Here is a 15,193-nt window from a genome sequence, read left to right as displayed (position 1 = left end):
GTCAAAAAACATCATTTGCAAAAATCTATATGAAATGTTCCAAACACTTTATTTTGCTACATATGGCCCTGCACTAAAATCCATACTGTGGTCTTAGCCTTCACTGTACTGATGCATGAATGTCTTCATTCAGGTGTATGATGATAAGAGCATATCTCCTACAATGCCTCTCTCTCTCTCTCTCTGAGATGAAAGGACAGATAGGCTAATAATGAGGACGATTTCTCGCCATAAATGATTCATTCTGCATCGTTCTGGGAACACGGAGGATATCAGTGGGTGTTTCGGGGTCTCTCTGGACTCTTGAGTTATTCTGGGAGATAATTAGTGCCTGTATTTTGCCTGCACCGTCACGACGCACTCACACACACACACACTCTCGCTCGCTCGGGTGCGGCGGAACTTCACCTGCGGCGAGTCCCTCCCTCATCCAACATACACACACACACACACACACACTGACTCACACACACACTCACTTCCGGACACGACTGTGCCAATCCAGTCCTCAGTGCTGGGTTTTATCATGCTGCTCGCGCAGATCCACCAGTTCACAGGACTAAAGGACTAAAGGACTAAACTTTAATCCGCGCTCGTGGGAGAGACTCGTTCAGGATTCCTCACGCTCTGCCCGGTTTGAGTGACAAAGGCGATCCCGTGGGAAAATCACGCGCCTTCACAAAATGGATAAAGGAACGGGACGACTCCTTCGTCCAGTGATTTTGTTTTTTGCTCTTGGTAAGTTGACTAGTTCTTGATTAAGAAACGCGTGTTTGTATTTATTTAGTTTAGATAACAACAAAAAAAGTTAGACATGCAACTAATTTCCTCTGAATACAAGCTCGTTTTCATCATAAAATAGCCAATAGTAAGATAAACAACCATATGACGAGTTTAGTATAAACTCGGTTGTTTAATCTTACTATAGGCTATTTTATGATGAAAATGAGCTTGTTGTGTTTTAGATCGACCTCAAATTTAAATTATTATCGTCAAAAGATAGCAGAAGGTTTACAATGCTTCCTTATCGCTCTAGGTCTGTTAACCCAACAATGCAACATTAGTCTGTTAGTTAATGAGCTTGAGTTTCCTTTAGTCTGTAAGTTTGATGTAACGTGTGAATCCAGGTCTCAGTTGTTTAATATTGGCTACATGATCCATTAAGTGAAGTGATCCAGTGTTAGTTTGGGTGTAAATGTGTTTACTGCAGGCAGATAGAGTGAACCTGTTTTTCAAGCATCATGTTTAGAATATCAGTGGTTTTGCTTCAGGACTCAAAAGAGTCAAGTGCTAAAGTAGTTTACCATTCAAACATGGCCTTTAAATCAAACATTAAATGAATATTAGGCTACTATGAACCGTATGAGTCCAACAATATACGCTTCAAAGTGTATTAAATGTCAATTTTCATGCTCTCGACATACAATAATTCAGTTATTTATTCATTTTCAAATGGTTGTAGCCTCCATGAACATTGATCTCTGATATTTAGAATAAAATGAGTTTACATTGTCAAATAGACTACATGTGGTCCCTTCGTTCTTGAATATTTGGTTATGTGCTTGATTTGAGGATGAGGTAATGTTAGCATCTGCCTGAAAACTTCAACCACCTGACATGAATTTGTGCTAAAGGACTGTAAAGTTTTTCTGAATTCAGATCCGCATTCTAGAATACTGTGCCGATAAGTCTTTTGTGTTGTCTGATCTGGCTCGTTCCCTGGCTCACATTCATTATCATTCATAATCATTCATATAATCAGCTCTGATCCACTTTCACTGTGTCCTGCTTTAAATACTGAAGTAGCTTTTGACCTCAGTTGCTTGACAGCAGGTTTTATTGTACCATATATTTCTCTAGTGTCTACAATGTTTGTCTTCTGAGTCCTCCACCTAACGAGAACAACCGATCCCTCATGAGGAAACGAGTTGTTACATGTCATCTTCTCTCAGTTTTGGTTTCTGTCCCTCTGTTCTTCTCCTCTTCTGGTTTGTCTGTGGGTTTTTCTCCTGTGTAATGTCTTCGGCTGCCGTGCTGATGTAATTCCTCTCACGGCACTTAATTCCCAAACCCAATAAAATGTTAATATTCACCTTTAGTTGCGCCCGCATGTTTTTATCCCAGTGCTTTGAACCTAATATGGTTATTTACAATGAACATTTCCATGAACAGACTCTTTGAGGTGTACTTTTAACAGATACACACCTTGAAAATGAACAGTCTTTCTCTTTTGGGAAAACAGAGCAAAAATATTGATGACTCATCCTGCACTCGGGACTGATCATTTCCTCTGACATCACCACACTTTCTGTCTTCGTGGTTGCTTTTTTTGATTGACATGGTTTGGACAAACTTGACTGAATTTGGTTTTTATGACTTAAGCCATGTTAATAAAATGTGTGTTTGAGCAGTTTTAACTGAAAGCAATATATCTTAAAATATTTCAGTTTCATTGTTTTGTCTCAAGATGCACCAGTAATATTTTTTTCTAAGGCACATTTATAAAAGCTGTTTAAATGTCCTAATTGAACTAAGGTCTAATCCTGATTTAATCTAGGGTAAGTGTACCCATTAAGCCCACCAAAATCTAAGTCTAGGTTTTTTCATAGATATTGACATATTTTATAATAAAAATCATTTGTTAAAATGCAAGATTTATCTCTCATTTGAAAATGTATTATTTAGTTGATGTACATTTTAGAATAAGGTAATTTAGGAATAAAGTCAGAAGTCTGACATGGGCTTTATTGGTACTTTGGTACCATTTAAGCCCGCATCATCATTGATTCACAAAATATAAAAATGAATTGATTTTAAAGTAGTAAAACATCAATATATTTATTCAGTGACAGGGAAGTATTAGATTAGAGCCCTGGGTGGGCTCGAAATCTTTCAATTTAAAGGAAAATTACCTAAAATGATAAAGTATTATTTGTTCATACACAAAAAACAATACATTTATCTCTTATCTGACATAATCTCAATGTAGTTACCAAAGAAATGGCTGAAAATTGCAGAAATGTGTTGATTTCTGAAGAGAGTTTTGGGGTGACTCTGTGTGAGGTCCCCTGAGACAGCATGCACATGGGTGGGGCTAACTCAACATTGCCAAATGGGATTGGTATGCAGTAAAAGATGCCAGGGAGGTAACAAATCACTGGATTGGTTAAAATAATAAGCAGCATAAAATATTATTTTCTCTTTTTTTTTATTTGACTTCAGAGTTGAAAGTGGGCTTAAAGGGTACATGGGCTTTATGGGTACACTTACCCAGCCCTTTCTGTAAACCCAGGCCTAAATGATTTTTGATCTGAGGGCTTATAGCTTTTAAAAATGGCAAACTTTAAATTCAGAAATCTGAGGTAAAAGAAATAGTGTTTTTTTTTAAAGGGGGGGTATAAAGCCCTTTTCACAAGATGTAAAATAAGTCTCTGATGTCCCCAGAGTGTGTATGTGAAGAATTAGCTCAAAACACCCCACAGATATTTTTATTTAGCATGTTAAAGTTAAAAACACACAGTTTTTGTGTCTGTTCCTTTAAATGCAAATGAGTTGCTGCACCCGGCACAGGGGGCGGAGCTTCAAGAGCTTGTGTCCTTTTACCTCACACACACATGCACTGGAAATTTCAAAAACGTTTAACCTTTTATGTTCAAACCGAAGTCAGAAAGATGGAGAGACTCAAGAAGAAGTGACAACATGTAGAAGCAACAGGACATTTCTGAATGGTTAGTTGGTGAATTTATGTAGTTTATGTGTAGTTATCTTCTAGTCATTGATTAGCATATTCTGTCATGATAATCTATACATCGTGTTCCCCGGGATTTATGTAAATTTTAGGGTTAGTGATGTCACTAACCCGGGAGGAAGCTCGTGTAGTCTCTACCAGCCGTTTGTTGTAGTCCTTAAAACAGCAATTTCTGTAAAAGCAAATATCTCCCTTTGCTCTGAACTTTGAGCGTCGTAACTTTGCAGATGTTGTTTATGCTCAAACAGCAACATTACACACTAACTAAAGCTAGAAAAGTGAAATCATAATCAACCACCCCTTTAACATAGATGTCACATTGACACTTTGGAATTGTTTTTATTAGGGATGCACCGATATGAAAATTGTCCGATATCGATAATTCCTTATATTTGAAAGCCGATAACTGATATATTGGCTGATAAATCTAAATCCAAATTTTATATAATTATGTAATTTATATAATTGAGAGCCTGATTACAAAAAAAATGTCTCAGCATTAAAAGCCATGTCCCAAACACACAATTATAATGTTCTCATTATGATTATTTTGTAGCCTACAGTATATGACAGACACATGTTGCAATAAACTGTATTTTCCATTTTTGAAGTGATTCCAAACGTAATTCAAGCAATTCAAAACCATCATGGTGAACAGTGAACATCTGAAGTGTCTCAGCTGAAGGAAATAATCCATTATTTATTGGCTTTAATATATCGGACTAATTTTCTTATCAGGTCGATAATGACAACATTTAAAATGAACATTATCTGCAGATACCGATATGGTGGCAGATGTATTGTGGCCGTCTAATCTGTGTCAAAAACAACGCAAGAATTGCTCAAAATACGAAGTTCAGGCATTGCTCAGAGTAGCATAAGCCCGATAAGGGAGGATTAAAGGAAAAGGAAAGAATATATATATTTTTTTTTTTAAAATTTATATGAGGTTAAGTGCTCACGGAAGAGATGGGTTTTCATCTGTCTTTTGAATGTTGTCAGGGATTCTGCATTCCGGATGAGGGTGGGAGAGCGTTCCACCAGCATGGAACTGTGAATGAGAATGTTCTGGAAAGTGATTTTGTGGCTCTCTGTGATGGAACCACGAGACGTCGCTCGTTGACCGATCGTAGGCTTCTGGTAGGGATGTAGGCTCGTAGGAGTGAGTGAAAGTAGGAGGGAGCTGAGTCTGTGATAGATCTGTAAGCAAGCGTCAATGCCTTGAACTTGATGCGAGCAGCGAGTGGTAGCCAGTGCAGAGAGATGAACAGAGGAGTGATGTGGGCCCTTTTGGGCTCGTTGAAGACAAGACGAGCTGCAGCATTCTGAAACATTTGTAGAGGTTTAGTTGCACATGATGGAAGTCCAGCCAGAAGAGCATTGCAGTAATCAAGCCTAGAGATGACCAGGGCCTGGACGAGAAGTTGTGTTGCAACTTAATTTGCAACTGCGAATTAGTTTTCTATACAAACATACATTGTGCCTAAATATATATATATTTTCACCTAATAAAAACTGTTTTAAATATATGAGCTGAACAGGGCAGTAAAGGAAAAAAAAACAAGCAAAGTGTCTGTCATACAAGCAGTATTGTTTAAAAAGCATCCCAGGATGCTTTGCGTGGCTGGCGACTATATGCTGACAAAATATAGTTTTGTGATCACTTGCATTTATATCATAGTTTTGATGACAGTACTTGTATTCTATAATGTGTAGATGCACACTGATACTGTATACGTGATCATACTGTTCCCTCAGTGTTTCCCTGTATATGTAATCTCTCGTGTCTTCTTGTCTCAGTGGCGTTCAGCGAGGGCCGTGTGGTGAAGGTACCGGTCAGTCCTCTGATGCATGTCGAGGGACAGGCCGTCTCCATCCGCTGCAATGTGTCCGACTACCAGGGGCCCCGGGACCAGGATTTCGAGTGGTCCATGATCCAGTCCGGTGATAAATTGCTCCATCTCGTCTCCACCTTTGACAATAGCTTCATGGACCCCACAGTGAGGGACCGGGTCAACAGCGGGGACATCAGTTATGAGAAGCTGGGCGATAATTCAGTGGAGCTCAGGTTCAAGAAGGTGCGAGCGACAGACAGCGGTGTGTATCGCTGCAGCACCCCGAGCACAGACTCCGTCATCAGCGGGAACTACCACGCCGATGTGGAGCTCAAAGGTGAGTCAAGCCTGCGTTTACCACACACCTCTGGCTTTACCAGACTCTTCTGGCTTTACCAGACTCTTCTGGCTTTAGGAGCTGACTTATTACAGTTTTTTCCCTTATACATTGGTTTTACACACCATTCTGTAGGCCTGTATAGGGGCTTTCGCACCGGAGGAACCTTTTCATAGATCCTAGAACTATTGGGGGGAGTACCCGGTTTTTGCCGTGTTCGCACCGCAGGAACTAGGAACGATTTTAGTTCTAGGAACTCCTTTTGGAGGAACTAACTTGTCTCCTACTTCAGAGTCGGGTCTTAACCAGCGCTACAGGAACTACAGTGATGTTACTGTGCGCTGATTGGCCGAACGCACACGAAACACCAGCATCCGCCATTTTAAAATAGCTGTGTAAACACACAGATTATAGCCTATATATTTACTCCAGAAACTAACTCTACGAACATGTAAAACAGTGATAGATGGTCCTCTTAACCGTTACGCTGAGGAGAAAATCCAACACAACTTTGAGGAGACCAAGAGAAACATGATTATTTCTGCTCAGCAACACTGGACATCAACCACACGGCACACGCTAATACCTTTTCATTACTGTCTACTTTCTATGTATAACAGTTCTATCTAATAACGTATTAGACAGATCGTAAACTAATGAACACAGAGAATGTGAGCACTGTGAGCTCAGGCTCTGGCGTTCTCAGCGCCGTCAAAATAAAAGTCACAACATCAAGCTTGTCTCACGTCACTTCAGAGTTCATACTGGCGGTGTGAACAAAACCAGGAAAATGTTCCTAAGGGAACCATTAGTTTTCGGGGATCCACTCTGGTGGCGAGTTCCCATAACTGAGTTCCTAAAACTACCCGGTGCAAAAGCCCCTTGTAAGCTTGTGCGGGACTAGAAAAGCAGGTTCATTTATTCATATTACGCTCCATCGAGTAACAGTCCCGCTCCACCTGCCAGACCAAACTGAAATCATTTATTTCTTTATAATAAAAATGTTGCAACGACTTTAGAATATACAAAGAGAATATACAAAGAGAAAATTGATACACTTGTATATCGACTGCTATTTCGGCATTTGGAGATTCAGTCAATAACTCAGAAGTGCTCGTACTGCCAAAACCTGTCCATTTGTGAACAGGGTAAACATTAGTTTTGCAACGGTTCGTTTAGATTCTGTGTTTTAAGTTATTTAAAGTAATATGTTTTTATTTGTTATAGTAAATTTGAGTTGTATATTTTGCCTTTATATCAGCTGCCTGTGCTCTAGAAGTGTGTGTTGGCTCTAACAAGCCCTTATAGGTCGACTGATTGGAACAATATAGGGATAACTTATCTAATGCGAATGTAAATTAAACAGCAGAGGTGTATCCTAACCGCCTAACATAAACCAAACCAAACTGAGTTGATAAAAATAGAAAGCTGAAATGATTAGTCCAGTTTTAAGAACCCAAGTGCAGTCTATTTACAAATAACCAAACCGTGATCAAACATAAAACAGTGGCATGAACTCATGGACTAGACTAGAACGCTCACCAACAGTGGTTACACTAACAATACTTGAAACAATGAACCAATGACAACACAGAAGACATGGCAGGATCACATGACTAAAACAGGGGATCACATGACAGACGTGAACCAAGAACATGAAACAAAACCAAATCGTGACAAAAGCAGGCTAATCCTATATGAGAAATATCTGTTTCCCCCTTTCCCCAGTGGAGCAGTTTATTGAACCCTTAAACAAACAAAAAAAGTTTGCATATGTGTTTGAGTATCATAGTTGGTACATATGAACAAATATCAGGCTTTTATGGGTCATGTCATATAATATATAGAATATAGAGGAAAAAAAAACAGGTCCAAACTGAGCAACGATATGCAATTTTGTGCTGATAAACCTGTTTATATGGATAAAAAGTAAGATAAAAGTCTGATGCAGTTGGGTTGCAAAGTTTCCAGACACTTTCCAGAACTTTCCCGGATTGTTTGGAAACTTTTGGAAATTTTCATCCCCAATGCAACCCTAGATGCTTGTCATGCTAAATCAATAAGATCTTCATTACAGTACAGCTTATACTGACACAAAATCACTCTATAGCTGCCAATAATGTGTTAGTAATATGATATTTAATGCTTAGTTTTATGATCAAAGCTCTCTAGTTTTAAAACAATGCAATGCCGTACAGTAATGATTGAGAGATGAACAAATAAACCTTCCTCTAAAGCCTGATGATCATATTTGATCTAATAAATGATGGATAATCAAGTAAAGCTGCTTCAGTAAGTGTTCATCTTGAAATATTACTAACAATATCAAAGTTATTCTAGCGTTTCCTTGATAAAATCAGAGCAGATTTGACTCAGAAAGACTCGTGAGGCTCGAGCTGAAGGAGGACGTTTGTACAGTTATACTGAAGAGCTTTACTGGGCAAAACAGTGTGAACTATCAGTCAGAGACAGAAGAACTGGAGGACGACAGCTTCTTTAGCATTTAGACGCCTTAGAAATGTGTGTATCAAATAAGATACAGTAGTCTTCATAGGGTTGATCTCAATGAATCGCAAAATGTGAAATTACTGATATTTGCCTATTCCGTAAATTCCATTAAATTTGTGTTAAATAACCAGTTTCATTTGATCTCATGAACTACATTTTTTCAGTGTTAAATATTCAAAGCTGAAGATGATGAACAGATGACGTTGAGACGACAGTTTTGATGATTGAGATCATTGAGAGTCCTGTAGCGTGTCAGATACTGTAGGCTTTACATGTTTAAACTAGAAGTGTAAAGGAATGCGATTCGCTGCGAGGCTTGAAGTGTCACAGAAATACAAAGACTTACTCTTTGTTCTGCTGAATAGAGTGAAAGTCTGTGGAGCTCTGAAGCTTCTTTTAAGATGATGTGCTGATTTTATCACTCCTTTCCACCCTAAAATCAAATAAAACAAATCTCTCGCTCACTTTGCTGTAACTTGGGAGTCTCTAAGCGATATGCTGTTATTTTTGTGAACGTAAATGTGAGCAATCTAGCTATTTTCAACAGTTTGACACTGTAATAGTACAATATAATAGTCAATATTAACTTCTACATCCTGAAGCCACTTGATAGCCTTGTGTGATGATTACTGATTAAAGATCTTCCCCATACGTCTGACTGATACTGCGTTATCTGTAGGTTTTCTGGGTCAGTGAATGACATTAATCGTCACGTCCCCTTTCATTTGTAGATTTAGAGATAGAGAAGAGCGTTCAGGACGCCGTCACCATCAGGAATTTCCCTAAAACTTTAACTAAAAGAGACGATGACGCTGGCAGACACAGAGCGTGAGAGAGGTCAAGGGTCAAGCGCTAACCGCCTCTTAGCAAGCAGCTCTTTCAGCCCGTGCTGAGGTGCTAGTAACCGCAGTTTAGCAGAACAATGTAAACTTGAGTCGAAAGTGTGAGGAAACGAGTGACATTAACCGAAAGTGTTCAGTCTGTTGATCATGTGATGATGAGTTTAGGAGATCAGAATGAAAGTCTTCTTGTTTCTGTATGATAATGAGGAGGACGTTCAGCATAGAGAGTGACGAGAGACCTGGCAGCTAAGTGTGAGTTATGTGTTTCAGTGTTCATCTGAAAGAGAGGCAGTTCTCCATTCACATGTAAAATGATCAATAAATTTCATTTTTCTGGTCATTTTCTTGAAGATAATTGTTTTGGCCTGAAAAATTCTGCTCAAGGCTGCATTTATTTCAACAAATATGGAGTAAAAACAGTAAAACTGTGAAATATTATTACCATTTAAAATAACTTGAAATGCCTCAATATTCTATGTGAATATCTAGTAAAGTGTAATTTATTCCTGTGATCAAAGCTGAATGTTCAGCATCATTACTCCAGTCTTCAGTGTCACATGATCCTTCAGAAATCATTCTGATATGATGATTTGCTGCTCAAGAAACAGTGTAATCTCAGATGTATGTTTGTCCTTCATCATATCCCAGTAATGTTGTATTAGTGCTGATTCCAGCTGTCTTGTTACAGGCGAAGTGTGTTATTTCTGCAGCACCACTGGCAACAAACCAAATTACAATTTTGAGGAGCCAGACAGGGTCGAAAATAACATGTTCTAAGCCAGAAATGTTAGACTTGTGTGTGATTATCTGTGTGTCCTAGCAATGGCAGACAGGTGGTGTATTGAAAACAATATTTGTGCAAGTCTGGTGACGTGGAAATCACACACTTTACCTATAAAAACGCACTTCTCCTCCCCCGCCTGTGCAGTGTGTAAGTTTTAGCGACCCAACAGAAGTTACGGAGGCCGACAGGAAGTGATGTCGTCGTCTGAGACAGCAGAGAGTAGCCAGTTAAGCAATGAGGTTTCTTTACAAAGATGAATTAGGAAATTAGGTTTACTTAATTATTCAGTAAAACGATGTTATTGCGAATATTATTGTTACGTGTTCATCATTGTGTCAGTGTTTTATCCGCTGACTTTAGCTGAAGCTTCTTTACGTGAAGAACAACACAGTGACGAAACGCGTTTGTCCGCTCAGGGCCACCGTAGAAACATGTGGATGTAAGCGGACCCGCGGTGTGTGTGTGTGTAGATAGAAATGCTCATTCTAAGCTAATAAAAACACAACGGTTCATTAAGTAAGGTCTTTGTACACCACTGAACACACAGTTATGTATATGATATTGCATTTCTGTAACAACCTCCTAAATATTACACAACGCAGGTTTTAAAGTGTCCTCTGTTGTGTCCAGTGATCGGGGACAGTCTGAAGGTTTCTCCAGCCACTCCCAAGTCCACGGTGTCCGAGGGAGAATCAGTGGAGCTTCAGTGCAACATGACGCGGGGCTTCACAGAGCACACCTTCCTCTCCGTGTCCTGGTCCCTCAAGAAAGAGAGCGGACTGTTGGAGGACATCATGACTTTCGGGCCGGATGATAAGATCAAAGTAGGGAGCAACTACATTCAGCGTTACACAGACGGGGGGCTTCGCTTGGACCTTCGAGGAGGGGGATTTTACGGACTAGTCCTGAAGAGTGCGAAGCCGTCAGACCAAGGGGAGTATGCGTGTTCGGCCCAGGAGTGGGTGAGGCAGGGAGAAGGAGGACGAAACTGGAGGAAGATTCAGGAGAAGTCTGAGGTGATGGGGACTGTCGTGGTTACGCCCACAGGTGAGTCCTGTCTCATTCTCTTCTCAGGCTGTAGTGTGTGTGACTATGATTATGGGACTTGTTCAATGAAACATTGGGAAACTGATGAGTCCCTGCGTCATGATTATGAGGTTCTGAGTACGAAATATGATTGTTCTCCATTTTTGATGACTAGAGATACTGAAGATGTGATGACATTTCCAGAAAGAAATGGCTAATTATAATTTTTTCAGTGGTCTTGGTTCATAAAGTCCCCCTGTAGTTAATAATTATATCCTTTAAAACTCATCTTTGATCACCAAAATTACATATTTAAACGTTTTTTCTTGACTGTAACTCGACACCCTTGCCTCATTTACTATATGTGGTTCTATGAATATGCAAATGAGCCCCGCCTCCACTCACTCACTCAGCTCAGAGATCCACTGGTTGACGATCACACGTTGATCTGATTGGTTACAAGGTAGTTTGTGACATCAGAAACACCAGCGATTTCACTGGTCTTTGGTTCACTGCAGTTTTAAGGAGAAAATACTTTATGAATTTACACATGGTTTGTCTTAAAGCAAACTTATCCAAAAAGTAACAGTAATCATACAAAAAAAAAATTTGGAAAGATACAACACCGTCAAAACACTAAATAGATGTTTTAACCCTTAATCCTGTAACTCTACACATCATCATAATTGCCCATGTTTGGACCAAACACACTAAATTAACCCATGCAAGTGCAAGGCATTATGGGTATTCACCCTCTTTCTTCATTTAAATGAAGACTAGCTGTGATGGTTATAGTGGTTTTAACTGTTCAAAAGGTTCGGGCTCAAACTGAGCTGCTCAATGTTCGACCGTCACCACTAAGAAGTTCTCACTATTGAAATGTGCACATTGCTGCTCATACTAAATTACATAAATAATGACTTTATTTCCTTTTTAAACATCAGATAGTTCCTTTAAAATAGAGTATGCTAGAAGAGAGACACAGCACAACCTCACTCAATATCAACATGAGACCTTTTAAAACATTGTGTTTGTTGTTTCTAATTAACAACGTAAAGCTCAGATCTTTGCACTCGGCCGTGTGTGTTTTGTGTGCGATGTGCGTTCGACAGCCAGTGAGCGTACGGTAGACTCGCCGTCTGAGACCGAGATCATAACAGTTGTCTGGGTTACACAAACTGCTACTTTAACTCTTTTTAATTTATGCTGGGATTTGTAAGTGAAATGATCGCCTGCAGACATCAGACTGGGGACAATGGCGCTTTCTGAGTCCCTGTTATTACGAAGCATTATGAACAATGATACCGAAGTCGAAGGGATTTCTAGACTGTAGCTGTGACCTTTTATTAAAGCCCTCCTGCCTATCCGAGCTCTTTCATGAGGCTCTCGCTTCAGTAAAGTGCTCATTTAATCTGAAGTTATAAAGAGGCCTACAGAAATTGGCAATGACTAATCATATTCAGAGTCAGATTGTCTAAGGATGCCCAGAATATTGCACCAAAAAGTACAGTTAATGTACCATTAAAGCAGTGCATACTCGTACCCGAGTCTTCTGAGGTCATGTGTGTGTGTGTATATATATAATGTTCTGTATCTGTATTCCCATTCATTATCACGAGCACGTTCAGATGGCCTCATTCTTCTGGCGTGTCGATCACAGCATCTTAGATTTGGCTAGATACACTTCGCTGACAACACCACATGCATGGAAAGCAAACTGAGAGAGAACTTTTAGATGATAGTTGCTGGCTTAAGTTTTTTTTAATCTCACAGGATCAGAAACTCCCTCAGGGAACAGAAAGTCCCAAACACTTCCAGACGAGCAAACTTTCTCCCAGCAGCATACTCTACTTGATGAGGTTCGATTCCCAGGGAAAGCAAGAACTGATAAGAATGTAAACGCGTACCTTGAAGTGCAGTGCGTCTGCCGAATGCATGAGTGTAAATGTAAAGTACTGTACCCTACATCACCTCTAAACTATGTAACGTTACTAGATGTCGAGAGCAGGCAGTTTTAACAGTGGTGTGTGTGTGTTTCCCATTGGCCCTGATGTTATCTCGGTTCCCGACCCTCTCACCGGCCTCCAGACGTGTGTGTGTGTGTGTGTGTGTGTGTGTGTGTGTGTGTGTGTGTGTGAGAGCGATGTTTGAGTTTACCAGGCAAACAGAGTCTCTGCTGCTCCATCTCAGTCGACTACACTTCACCCTTCACACATGAGCAGATCTCGGTCACACTGCTTTAGAAAGCTGGATTTCATAATACAAAAACAAGTTTATTGACTTGTTTTAAAGACTTCTGCATCACACACACTTCCGGTCAAAAGCTTGGAATAATTCAAGTCTCTTCTGTTCACCAAGGGTGCATTTGTCTGTTTCCTATGTTGAATATAAGTCATTTATTCCTGTGATCAAAGCTGAATGTTCAGCATCATTACTCCAGTCTTCAGAGTCACATGATCCTCCAGAAATCACTCTAATATGAGGATTTGCTGCTCAAGAAACATGTATGATTATTAATATATTGTGCTGCTTAAGATTTAATACCTTTATTCAGCAAGGATGCATTAAACTGATCAAAATACATTTTATAATGTTGCAAAAGATCATATTTCCCAGAAATGCTGTTGTTTTGAACTTTCTTATCAAAGAATCTGGAAAAATAAAATGCATCATAGTTTCCACAGAAATATAAAGCAGCACAAGTGTTTTCAGCACTGATAATAATCAGAAATGTTTCTTGAGCATCAAATCATCATATTAGAGTGATTTGTGAAGGATCATGTGACACTGAAGACTGGAGTAATGATGCTGAACATTCAGTTTTGATCACAGGAATAAATTACACTTTACTATATGAAGAGTTCAGATGCAAAAGCCTCTAAGTGCCATCTGCTGAATTAACTGAATTAAGTTAAATAATTTCACTTAAATGACAATTAAGTCATTTGCATTGCCATTTAAGTGAAATTATTGAACTTAAATATACGAGCTTGATAAAAATGATCATTCTAGAAGAGCATTTCAGATGACACTTAGAGGCTTTTGCATCTGAACTCTTCATATATTCACATAGAAAACAGCTGATTTAAATAGCAGTAATATTTCACAGTTTTACTGTATTCTTTATCTAATAAATGCAGCCTTGGTGAGCATAAAAGACTCCTTTCAAAAACACTAAAAACGCTTCATAATTATTCCCAGCTTCTGTCTGATAGTGTAACAGTGACTCTGTTTTGTTCAGTCCGGTGTTGGAGAAGTTTATCTCTGCATGTCTGATCATAGTTCACTCTCAGCGAGGTGATAATACTAATCTGGAATCTGCTGTTAGTCTGTGAATGATTGATCTGGCCTTTTCCTGCTGGACTGGACTGACAGGGTTATGCCCTTTTATAAGGCTTTACAGTGTCAAAATGATGGAAAGAGAAGCAAAACATTTCTTGTTTAACTTTATGTAAAGTAGGGCTGGACGGTAGAGCTGACAAATGGACACGATCTTTTGTTTTCATTGAGACTTCACATATTTCATATTTAATGTGTATGTTCTGTTGCGCTGACTTAAGTTTAACCAGTTTTAATCAACTTTTTAATCTTATAAACGACCTTGTGTTGTGTCAAAGTACTAGTGAAACGTACAACACGAGGCAATGGAAAATGGCATGCAAATAGTCACACCGGAGGATATTTCAAGCTATTATTAAGCTGTTTTGACACCGTTTCCAATAGTTACATTTACATTTATTTGTTGCTTTTATCCAAAGCAATGAGGACGATCACAGAGAATAAGAGCAAACCATATCCGCAGTCCATAAAGTGTGCACTAGTACACACGCAGACAGTAGATATAGACAGATGTGCATTAGTTAAGTGCTTCAAGGGAACATTAATAAGCATAAATTAGCAATTATTCTTTCTTTCTGTCATGTGGAGGCGTCACACCCCAAGAACGAATGCATTTAATTAATAGTAGCTTTCCTGAGCTTCTCCTGTTGGGATCATTTTCAGGGATTCCCAATAGATTGTTCAAGTACATTTTCACTCCACATGACTCAATGATTACTACTTGTATACTAATTATTATTATTATTGAGTCATACCCTAATTATCTAATTGGAT

At 39.1% G+C, this 15,193-nt stretch overlaps 1 protein-coding gene across 1 annotated transcript in view; it reads left to right on the top strand.

Annotated features, from left to right (window-relative positions):
• The first annotated feature begins 297 nt into the window (after positions 1–297).
• ptgfrna (prostaglandin F2 receptor inhibitor a) overlaps positions 298–15,193 on the top strand; it is a 39,168-nt gene continuing 24,272 nt past the window's right edge. The window contains exons 1-3 of the mRNA XM_084421116.1: positions 298–738; positions 5,549–5,920; positions 10,685–11,101. Of these exons, the coding sequence (XP_084277242.1) occupies positions 684–738; positions 5,549–5,920; positions 10,685–11,101 (844 nt within the window). The 5' untranslated portion in view covers positions 298–683. The remainder of the gene's footprint in view (positions 739–5,548; positions 5,921–10,684; positions 11,102–15,193) is intronic.

Source organism: Rutilus rutilus (genome assembly GCF_951802725.1).
Source record: "Rutilus rutilus genome assembly, chromosome: 10".
Classification (NCBI taxonomy): Eukaryota; Metazoa; Chordata; class Actinopteri; order Cypriniformes; family Leuciscidae; genus Rutilus; species Rutilus rutilus.
This window is presented reverse-complemented; position numbering and strand designations above follow the sequence as displayed.